Source organism: Mus pahari, chromosome 10 (genome assembly GCF_900095145.1).
Source record: "Mus pahari chromosome 10, PAHARI_EIJ_v1.1, whole genome shotgun sequence".
Lineage (NCBI taxonomy): Eukaryota > Metazoa > Chordata > Mammalia > Rodentia > Muridae > Mus > Mus pahari.
In genome coordinates this window covers 102,257,238-102,268,509 of record NC_034599.1, presented here as the reverse complement: position 1 = coordinate 102,268,509, position 11,272 = coordinate 102,257,238, and the positions used below count along the sequence as shown (strand labels likewise).

The following is an 11,272-nucleotide window of genomic DNA, read 5'->3' as shown; positions in this document are numbered from 1 at the left end:
TAAGGAATTACAAGATGTTGAGCAGAGTAATGGTATTGTAGACTGCATAGCTAGCTTTCCTTTTCCTCTTGAGACATGGTCTTGCTACAGAGCGCAGGCTATCCTGGACTTTGGTGATCCTCCTGCCTAAGTTTTGAATGTTGGGATTCACTCACAACCCCACACTTCTTGTCTTCAGAGCTATATACTAAAATGTGTAAACGAAGTTACATTTCTGGGGCTAAGGGTATATCACTCAAGTATGGTTTCAAAAGACCTGGGTCTGAGACTCAAAGCAAAATAACAAAAACATTTCTGGGATATGTACCCTTCAAAATTCAGTTTTCTTCTACTTTTCCTTCTCTAAAGAGTGAGGCAAAGGACTAGAGAGATGGCTCAGTGGTTAAGCACACCGGCTGCCTGCTCTTCTAGAGGTTCTGAGTTCAATTCCAGCAACCACATGGCAGTTCCCAACAGTACACAACTGTGGTCCCATGGGATCTCATGCCCTCTGGTATACATACATAAGGACAAAAAAATAAAAATAAAAAAATAAAAAAAAAGCCAGGTGTGGTGGCTCAGAACTATAACTTGGGAGGTAGAGGTAGGCAGATATCTTGAGTTTGAGGCCAGCTGGACTACCAAACAAGTTCTAGGACAGCCAGGGTGACACAAAAAAACTCTGTCTTAAAAATAAAGATAAAAATAAAAACATGCTTTAAAATGTAATCATACTAAAGTCATTTTCTATCATAAAAAATGTGGTCTATTTGTAAGACAGTCACTCTATGATATGAAATAATTTCCCTTGCCAGCAGTAGAGGCAAATACATCTAATCCTGGCACACAAGAGGCAGGGGCAGGCAAATCTATGAGCTCAAAGCCGGCCTGATCTACACATAGTTAAGTTCCAGGCCAACCAGAGACCCTGTCTCAAACAAACAAACAAACAAACCAACAGACCTCTTCTCTTCAAAGGGAAAAGCATTCCCCAGTGCATTCTCTTCATGAGCCAACAATGGAAATTTTTCACCTCAACAAGCTGGCCTCAGGAAGGCTCAAACTCATCCTTGTTGCCTAGATACCAGTGACATCTCTGGGGCTTACAAAAAGGCCCTGACATCCTCTGCAAAGGAAACTAAGTTTCATCAGTCAGCAATTACTCCTGGCACATTCTAATGTTCAAATACTTGGTTGTAAAGACCAAAATCTGTCTCCTAGGAAACTCTAAAGCACCAAAGAAATATGATAAACTGGTTTTGACAACAGTAACAGGTCTACTCCTGCTACTGATACACTTGAATTCTACCCTTAACAGAAAACTAGAATACAGGTAAACCAGTGAGTTACACTCAACAGTTCAACCAACTTGATCTCCAAAAAAGATTTAGTAGGCAGTCAGATGGCCTGTTCACACCAAACATAAGTACTCATTTTGTATTTCTCTCTGCGATAGCTGCTAAGATTAAAACAAAACCCTACAATTACACTCTCCATGGCAACAACTTGATAAATAAGCATCTCCCATCTCTCAAAATGTTATCCCAGGGAAAGTGCAAATACAGCAAGCATTTTAAATACTGAAAATCAATAACAATGCTGTAAACATGGAAGGTCCTTTTAAATTTTTCAAAATGTTTGTCTGCACCATATTTGCTGTTTCAAAACTTCCAGGGCTTCTTTCTTTTGGGTCTTTTTATTTTCATAAATAGTGTCTCGTTGACAATTCCAAACACCTCTAGAATGTATTTTGACCAAACCCATCCCCCTGGTCCCTTCTTATCCCCCTCCCACTGCCTCTGGATCCCTTCAGTACTTTTTCTTACAAATATTCGAAATTATTTTGTTCTTGCACTATGTACATTTTTGCTAACAAAATGTTTATTTACATGCGATGACTAGTTCTTTTTCCTTTAGGGTGTAAGAAGAGCACTAGATTTTACCAGTTCCTGCATTTTTCCACTCATTTTCCCGCTAGTACAGCTTTCTTGATATTTGAGAAAAATTAAGATCCTAAAACGAATCAAGTCATTAGGAAGGATGCAGAAGATAGATGCAGTCTTATTATCAAATATGAATAAAATCCCACTCGTGGTAGGAGCATCAGCATAAGAAGAAAAAAAAAAAAAAGACACCTTCTGATCCATTTCAAGATCTTAAAGAAGAAGGGAAAAAAAAAAACAGTACGGTTGGATGCGCAGATCACCCCCTCCCCCGCCTTTCCCGGATCAAAGAGGAGCTGACTGGCACAACTGACGTTCGACACCCAAAATGGCTGCACATCTGCGGGCCCAGGTAACAGTACCTGAGGATCCGGGCTGACCCTTCCATCCAATGACAAAGACCCCATCCTCAAAGACCAGCGAGACCGTGGCCGGGGGACCTCTGTGAGATCAGAGACCCGGTCCTCCACCGGAAGACCCAGGGAGACCGCTTCAAAACCGGAGAAAGACACTGTCGTCGTCCCCCGCCCCCTCCCCCGCCCTCCCCGGGTTCCGGGAGACCCTCTCCACCGCCGGGGGCAAGATTCTGCCCCGCCGCGGTGGGCTACGCGACTCTCCCCGGTGACTGCAAGGTACAACGGCCCCCCGTAAATAGGGAAGAGATGACTACACAAAAATGGGGGAGACCGCTTCTCAATGACAGCCACAGGACCCCTTTCCCAAACCATCTGCAAAGCCTCCCGGGGATCCCGGAGCCCGGCCGCTACCAGCACCGAAAACCTCTTCCCCTGAGCCCCGGGGTGACAGGGCCACGGGCCGGGCGGGGCGGGCGTTACCTGCGGCCACAGCCCAGTCCCGCGACGCTTCCGTCCTATTGTTTCTCTTCCACCAAAATGGCTGCGGCCGCGCTTCGGCCCCGCCCCCCAGCCTCGCTCCCAGGGCCCCTCGCTATTGGCTCGCACCCGAAGCCGCGCAAGCGGACTGGGCGGCCTGGAAGACTGTTGCTAGGGCGCCGGGATTCGCTTCGGGCGGCTTCCTGAATGGGCAAGGGGCGGGGAAGAGGCGGGGCGTTGTCCTGGGTGAGGAGGGTGGCCAGTCTGTTCTGGAGTTGAGGTAACTGATGGGCTGTGTGCCAATGGATCGATTGCAGGATGCCTAGGATAAGGGTGGATGGACAAACAGTCCTGGTTTGCCCCGCACTGGGGAGTTTCCTAGGATACAGGAATGTCAAGGCCAATATTCATTCTGTGATAAACTGCAAAGCTGGTCAACCTAGCGGATGGATGGACAGAACTACATGTCGCTAAGATGGATAAAGGGGTAGCAGTAGGGAGCAGAGAGAACGACTACGGACTATAGACAAATACATGGCTCTCTCTCTATATATAGGAGGCCAGTAAGACGGCTCAACGGGTTAAAGGCGCTGGTAGGCTTGAATGCTGTTTCTCAATGGCTCTCCCTCTGTCTCTGTTCTTCTCTCTCACACACACAAACACACACACACCACACACACCACACGATAATAATTTTAAAAAATGTTTACACAAGTGAACAGATGAGTGGACAGATGGACAAGATAAAAGCCAATCCTCGGTAAATGGATAGGTCTGGAGCTAGGTTTACCAAGCTCCAAAACATAGAGCTCATCCAAGACTCCTTTGTCCTGGGGCCTGTGTCATTCAAAAGGCCTCCTGCCTGAGTGAGCAAGTGTCAGTGTAGCCAGGAAAGGCAAGGAACACGTTGGGAACCATGGACGTGGGATGACCTCCTTCTTGGCTATTGGCCTTTCTGTAAAGGAGGCCAGAGCTGTGACCCTGCATCCTAGGCATTAGCAACGACGTGGCTCATAGGGTTTTAAAACTCAGGTATTTATTAAGCACCTACACTCTACAGTGAGTGCAGTAAACAGATTTTTTTTGTTTTAATCCCTGCTTGCTTTCTTTTTGTTTGTTTGTTTTTGTTTTTGTTTTTCCAGACAGGGTTTTTCTGTGTAGCCCTGGCTGTCCTGGAACTCACTCTGTAGACCAGGCTGGCCTCGAACTCAGAAATCCACCTGCCTCTGCCTCCTGAGTGCTGGGATTAAAGGCATGCACCACCACGCCCGGCTAATCCCTGCTTTCTAAAAGTGGACAAGAGAAACTTGTATTACCAACAGGTTCCTCTTGGAATCACCTTCCCTTGAGGCCTTCATGGCTCTGTGTTCACCAGTTCTGTCTAGTTTTTTTCTTTTTCACACTTTTTCCCCTCTGTCTCTACCCACTTACCTGGGCTCATGGTTTTGTTTTTTAAATATTGATTACTTGAGTCCAGATCCCACTCTGTAGCCCAGGCTGGCCTCAAAATTAAAGCCATTCTCCAGCATCAGTTTTCCCCTCACTGGGATTACAGGCATGAACTGAGAGGCCCAGGTTTCAGGTTTAAATGCCAACTTCATGTTAATCGATCCCAAAAGTGTTTGCCCAGGTCAGGCTCTTCCTGGTTCAGTGTTCAGCTGTTGATAGACAGTCTGCCCTCTGGCTCTGTGTGTTCCTTGGCTGTTTCAGTATGGCTGTTGTTGTATTGTTTGTTTTGCATTCATCTATTGTGCCAGGAGCTTGTGCTATCTCAGGAACACGCCACTTTTTGACATAACTGTGACTTGAGTACCTAAACCCCTACAAGTCTCTCCAGATCAGTGTCACAGTTCCTGCCCAGCCCACTCTCCCTCTATCAGCCTGTGGATTAGTAACCACTTCCCAGAGAGGCTCCAGAGGCAGCTAGACTCTCAGGATTGCCTGCTCTGCCTAACTATGCCGCCTCTGCTGGCCTCCAGCTCAGTTTCAAAGTGCAGTGCACACATGATGCCCAGTCAGGGCTGTCCTCCAGTTGTTCCCCATGCCTGAAAGAACAGGCTTCCCACAGGCTGTACCTCAGAGCTCTCGCACCCTCTCATTTTAGACTCTAATTTCTCTCTCTGTCCTCAGCACTGGGGACTTTACTTTCTACCCTGTTCTACTTCCCCCAGCAATTATGACCATATGGAATATTTTTATTTTTTTTTTAAACACAAGATCTCATTCACTACAGGCTGATTTCCTTGCCTCCAACTCTCAAGAGCTGGTATTAGAGGTGTGCACTCCCTGGCTTTTTTTTTGGTCTGTTTCTTCAGTACTGGGGATTGAATCCAGGGCTTCATATATACTAGGTAGACACTCCGTCACTATATTCACTATATTCACAGCCCTTTATACTTTTTAAGGTAGGTGTTTATTATCCTTCCAGCTAAACTCCAGAAATATTTGCAGATTTGTTTGCCTTAAAGAAGATAGTGAAAGGTTGGGGCAATGAGAGAATGTGGCTGCCATCCCAGGGTTGATGGTCTGCTGTGCTACTCTAAATTCAAGGCTGCTTTTACTTGAGATTAGACCGATCTCAGAGCAAGGCTCCTTCTCCCTCTGAGAAGGATCACCAGAAACATAAGCTCATCCTCAAAGCCCTAGCTGCAGTCTCTCTTAGGACAACCCCATGCAACTGTCAAGAATGGTGATCTCTAATGAACAGACTCAAGCTCTCAGAAGTTTGACCCCCACGCCTGCCTTGCACCAACAGCTATTCTCCAAGAGAGACAATCCACATGGTATAGGGTGCTCCTCTGTGGAACAATGAGTGTGGAGAGGGTGGAGAGTGTCTGGGGCCGCCTGGGGGGAATTTGACATTGGGCCAGGACAAGGAAGTAGGCTTCAGGCAGGAATCTGATTTTGAACTAGAACAAAGATATAATTTTAACTCATTTCAAAAATAAAAAAAGAAAAAAGAAAAAGCAGTCTCAATTGGCCTTTGGAGCCCTGCACTTGTATCCAGGAGTCTAGCACAGCTGGAGAAGCCCAGCTAAGAGCTGATTGTCTTCACAAGCCGCTCTTAAAGGGCCAGCAGCTTCTCTGCTTTTATAGTAAGGGAGCTGATGGCCATTTGTCCTAGAAAAATCTCTGTGACTGTGATTATTGGGTTCCGCAGGTGACAAGGTGCTCCTCTCTTGAAATTACAGCTAGAAAAAGTAAGAAAATTTTGTCTGGTCTAAATAAGTAAGTGTGTAACTACTTTGTTTTTGTTTCTGGCTGGTTTTTAAATACTTATAAATATGTTCTGCATGACTTGGTTATAGGTTATTGGCTTATAAGTTATTGGGTATGATTAAAAATCTGTAATATTGGTAACAGTAAATTGGCTTAAACCTCGTAACTCGGGGTTGGAGTCATTCAGACAAGAACAGGTGGCATGAGCCAACCTGGGGGAAACAGGTCTCTAAAGTTTCCATTTAGTGAGCTCACTTGTAATTGTGGAGAGTCCATGAAGCAGTATCATTGGAAAGTTTTGCCTCATGGAATGGCCCTACATTATGTAAAAAATTTTGTCGCTGCTTCAATATAAGAAGTTAGGGCTTTGAATCTTCCAGTGTGTATTATTCATTATATGAATGGTATTTTATTAGCTTATCCCTCTGAGGGAGTTTTACTACAAGCCTTTGCTCATATACAATAAGCTTTAAAATTTGGGGGAGTGGTTGTTGCTCCAGAAAAGATTCAAAGACAATATCTTTTTCAATATTTATCAGTTATATCCTAAACAAACTGTGGCACAGAAAATTCAAGTAAGAAAAAATAATTTACTTACTTTTAAATGCTTTTTAAAAGTTGTTAGGAGATGCTAATTGGATAAGACCTCATCTTAAGTTCACCACAGGAGAACTTAAACCCCTGATTGATATTCTCAAGGGGTGTGCAAATCCTAATTCTCCTGGACAATTAACTGATGAGGGACAAATAGCTTTGCAGACAGTAGAGGAAGCTATTAGCCAACAACAGATACATTACGTAGACTATGATCCATTGTTGGCTGTTTATGTTCCTGCTACTTTCTCATGTGCACACAGACGTTCTTTGACAAAAGAAACCATTAATGTGGATTCATCTTTCTTCATCTACAAAAAAGGTTTTAACACCCTATTGTGAAGCTGTTGCTGTGTTAATACAGGATTGTAGGATAGAATCATGAAAGTATTTTGGGAAGTAGCCTGATGAAATATTTATTCCGTATTCCAAACAGCAATTAAATTGGTTATTGCAGAATACTGATATTTGACATATTGCATGTTCAAGTTTTTCAGGCAAAATTGATAATCATAATCCAAAAGACAAGTTGTCACAATTTGCCTCTATGCATACTTTTGTATTTCCTATAAATTTGTGCATGCAGCCCATAAAAAATGCACCTTTTTTACTGTATTTACGGATGGCTCCTCTAATGGGAAGGCAGTATATGTAATTGTATCACATGTTCATTCTCTTGAGTTTCTCCCTGCTTCAGCACAAATAATTGGATTATACTCTGTAGCTGCTCTCTCTCTCTCTCTCTCTCTCTCTCTCTCTCTCTCTCTCTCTCTCTCTCTCTCTCTCTGTTATATGTCCAAAATGTGTTTATTGGGAAGGTTCCCACTCATCTTCAGTCAGGGGCTTTCAGTACTGCTCCTTCTGAGAGAGCATCCTTCTGTCAGCCTTGCTTTTCCACCTGTAGCTGACAGAGGACAGTTCCCACCTGTAGCTGACAGAGGACAGTTCCCACCTGTAGCTGACAGAGGACAGTTCCCACCTGTAGCTGACAGAGGACAGTGGAGCAGCCAACACAGAAGACTACTGTTTGTGCATGGCTGAAGACCGCGGTGATTTTATAGCATCCTGGGCATTTCACATCCATGACGGAGGAATTGGGGCTCTGCACCAGGCGCTTTTTCTTGTCTTTCCTCTTCTTCTCCTCTGGAGAGAGATCAAGGAGATCCTTTGTGAGAGGCATGTTCCTGTAGGGAGGTCGTCACCACTAGAAAGGGGCTGCTGTTTTTCAAATGCTGAAAAATTAAGTTTTTAATTTTTATACTGATAGCCAACATATAGCTCATGGTTTACAATTGCTTGAAACTGTTCCTTTTTTAGATACTGCTAATTCTCAAGTTTTGCAATTATTTATTGCAAACACAGCTTAATTTAAGAGAACGTACAGTTCCTTAATTTTATAGGACATTTAAGAGCACATACTGGATTGCCTGGACCCCTTAGCTCAATGCCACAGCAGATTTGTATACTAGGCAGATTATAGGCCTTACACAGGAACAATTAGCCAAACAATCTCATTCTTTACAATTTGTTCTCAATGTCCTTAATTTCTACCTGTACCACATAATGGTATTAATCCTCAAGGACTTGCCTAATCAATTATGGCAAATGAATGTTGCCTATATTTCTGATTTTGGAAAATTAAAACATATAAATGTCACTCTTGATACCTTCTCAGGCTTTCTAGTTGCAACTGCTTTAACAGGAAAGGCAACTAAAAATGTAATTAGTCATTGTCTACATTGTTTTTCTATGCTGGTTGTTCCAAATCAGATTAAAACAGGTCATAGAGGGCTGGTGAGATGGCTCAGTAGGTAAGAGCACCCGACTGCTCTTCCAAAGGTGCAGAGTTCAAATCCCAGCAACCACATGGTGGTTCAAAACATCCTTAGTGAGAGCTGACTCCTTCTTCTGGAGTGTCTGAAGACAGCTACAGTGTACTTACATATAATAAATAAATAAAATCTTAAAAAAAAAAAACAGATCATAGAACTGGCTAGTGCAGGCAAGCATTTGAGATGTTTTGTCGACAATTTAATATTACCCATATTACTGGGATTCCTTATGATCCTCAAGGACAAAGTACTGAGAAACAGGTATTACAGAAGTTTAAAACAATATTGTCATAAAATAAAAAGGGGGAATTATATTTCCATACACCACACAATTATTTAAATCATGCTTTTTTATTTTAAAATTTTTAAAATTTGGATGCCAAGGAACTCTCTGAGTGTCTATGGCAACTAGGCAAACTTATGCCTGGGTGAAATGGAAGGATCCACATGTTGGCACATGGCATGGTCTTGACCAGGTATTTAATATGGGGAAGAGGGCTAGAACAAAGAAGTAGACTTCAAGCAAGAGTATGACTTTGACCTAGGACAGGGAAGTAGGCTCAGACACCTTGGTCATGCTGAAAAGCCCCTAGAAACAGTGATCACTGGACTTTGTGCATTGCCTTGTTTGTTCCTTAACCTACAACTGACCTTATTACTTGCATGTAATTAAAATGGTATAAAAACAGATTTGGAAAACATAAACCTGTCTCAGCATCAGCACTGGCGGGGTCATGCTGCGACGTTGTCCAATTGTCTTTTTGCTTTTTAATCCTTCCTCTTGCCCTAGAGAACCTGCTGACGGACTGAGCTGGCTTGGTCAGATGAGATATCTGCCAAACTACTCAGATATGAATCCTTCGCAGCTCTCCCACCAGATAAGACCTAAGCAACTGTGAACATTGAAAGACTGTCTGAGCAGAGAATTGGTAAAGTGCTTGCCTCGCATGCCTGGTTTAAGCTCCAGCATCTATAAACTGGATTGGTGGCGCACACCTGTAGTGGAGGCAGGAAAATCAGAAGTTCAGGTTCATCCTTGTCTATAGGATGAGACCTAGGCTGTAGGACGAGATTTTTTTCAAAGAAAGAAGAGAGAAAGCAAGCCCTGCCTCATCACCTAATGGTGATCCCACCATAAAAGTGGTGCTTTCAAACGTGTGTGCAGTTCTCCATCTTCATCACTGTGCTTGTATACTGGCAGGGGAGCTGATAAATTTAATTTCTGTTGCTGCAGGTGCCTCCTCTTCCTCCCTCTCCTCCCCCCTCCTGTTCTTCAAAGTAAGTCAGCAGAAATAAATAAGAATAGACTCAGTTTGACCTCAAAATAGCAAGCGCAGACTTTTATTGGTCTGAGGGGTTGGTGCCCCAGAACCCCGAGGCTTAGTATCCAAGGGTACAGCCAGCCTGAGAGTCACTTTCTCTACCTCAGATTAGGGAGCAGTGAGCATAAGTGAAGGCAGACCCAGAAACCACTGTGGGTTGGGAGACAAGTCAGGTTGCCTGTATTTTTTTCGACCTCCAGGCTCCAGGGTGCATGATACGGTTGGATGCTTTGTGGAATTCTATGGGCAGATTTCTTGAAGCCTTGGACCTGGTTTATGACCCTCTCTTTTGGGGAAGGAGTCCTTCTTTATATCATTTTTGAACCAGGGTCTTATTCTGTAGCTCAGGCTAGCCTGGGACTCACTACATAGCCCATGCTGGCTTCACACTGGAGGCCATCCTCTTGCCTTAGCCTTCTGACTAAGGATTATAAGCGTGAGCCACTGTAATGAAGTCGATCTCCCATCTTCTGTCTTTGGCAAATTCTTTCACAACCTACGCTGTTGCCAGCTGTCAACACTGTCCCTAGCACAGCAAACACTAGCCCTAGGGTTGGGCTCAGAAACCTCCACCCTCACCTATCGAGATTGCTAGAAAGCCTAGCCCAGTTCCTGCCTAGTTACCAGACAGTGGTATCAGCACTGGGTACTAGGTACAGGCCCATCAGGCACTGTGTGGCCAGTGTTACAATGCTACAAACCACTGTTATACCTTCTCCCTATGCAAGCTTCCATTTCAGGGCTCCTTCCTATGTAAGGAGTGGAAAGCTGGACCAGTTAGCCCCAGTATTATTAACTAATTCACTCTCATTCATTCTGTTAAGTGTTTTCAAGGGGCTGCATGGATTAGACCCTGGGAATGTGGTAAGAATGGATTTAGCAAGAATGTTATCGGATGATGGGGCTTCTGTCCTGTGAGGTGATAGGTATGGAAGACAAGATAGATACAACAGACAGTGAAAGATCAGATCTTAATCCTCAGGAGAGGAGGCAGGAGGGGCCTCTGAATTGGTGATCCCTGATCCTGGAGCTGATTAACTGGAAAGCATCTTGCTGCACCTGGGAGAACCCCACAGAAGGCACAGAAGGTGCAAAGATGCTGAGGAAAGAACCAGTTTGGCAGGGTGAAGGAATGTGTGCTAATGAAAACAAAACAAAAAAAACAAAACAAAAACAAAAACAAAACAAACAAAAACAAACCTCAAAACCCCAGGGAAAGATGCGCATTGCTCGAAGGCATTGGGTATCACCAGTCTCAAGTCCAAGCCCAGGCAAATACCAGGAATTCCAGGGAGAAAAAAAGAACAATTAAAACAGAGCAGAGGCAAGCTTCTGTGGTCGGAAGAAAAGGCTGCCCCAGCTAAGGTGAAAGGAAAAGATTGCAGTAAAAAAATAAATTTTTTGAAGAACTTATTTTGTTAATTTATCTCTCTTTTTCTTTTTAGATTTATTTATTTTGTTTTATATGACTATACTGTAGCTGTTTTCAGACACTCCAGAAGAGAGCACCAGATCCCATTACAGATGGTTGTGAGCCACCATGTGGTTGC

The 11,272-nt window shown here is 43.8% G+C and overlaps 2 protein-coding genes across 4 annotated transcripts in view; both read right to left on the bottom strand.

Annotated features, from left to right (window-relative positions):
- Ip6k2 (inositol hexakisphosphate kinase 2) overlaps nucleotides 1-2,880 on the bottom strand; it is a 25,940-nt gene extending 23,060 nt beyond the window's left edge. The window contains exon 1 of one of the 3 annotated variants that reach the window (XM_021207137.1): nucleotides 2,759-2,880. The gene's annotated coding sequence lies outside the window, so the exon portion shown is untranslated. Of the gene's footprint in view, nucleotides 1-2,284; nucleotides 2,407-2,758 lie in introns of those variants that run through there. The other 2 variants (XM_029543270.1, XM_029543269.1) reach the window with 2 other exon arrangements.
- A 4,524-nt stretch (nucleotides 2,881-7,404) lies between these two features.
- On the bottom strand, nucleotides 7,405-7,748 carry LOC110328441 (40S ribosomal protein S27-like). The gene is made up of 2 exons (XM_021207837.1): nucleotides 7,553-7,748; nucleotides 7,405-7,472 (listed from the first exon to the last, which is right to left on the bottom strand). The coding sequence occupies exons 1-2, from the start codon at nucleotides 7,746-7,748 to the stop codon at nucleotides 7,405-7,407; spliced, it is 264 nt and encodes an 87-aa protein (XP_021063496.1).
- Nucleotides 7,749-11,272: the final 3,524 nt, after the last annotated feature.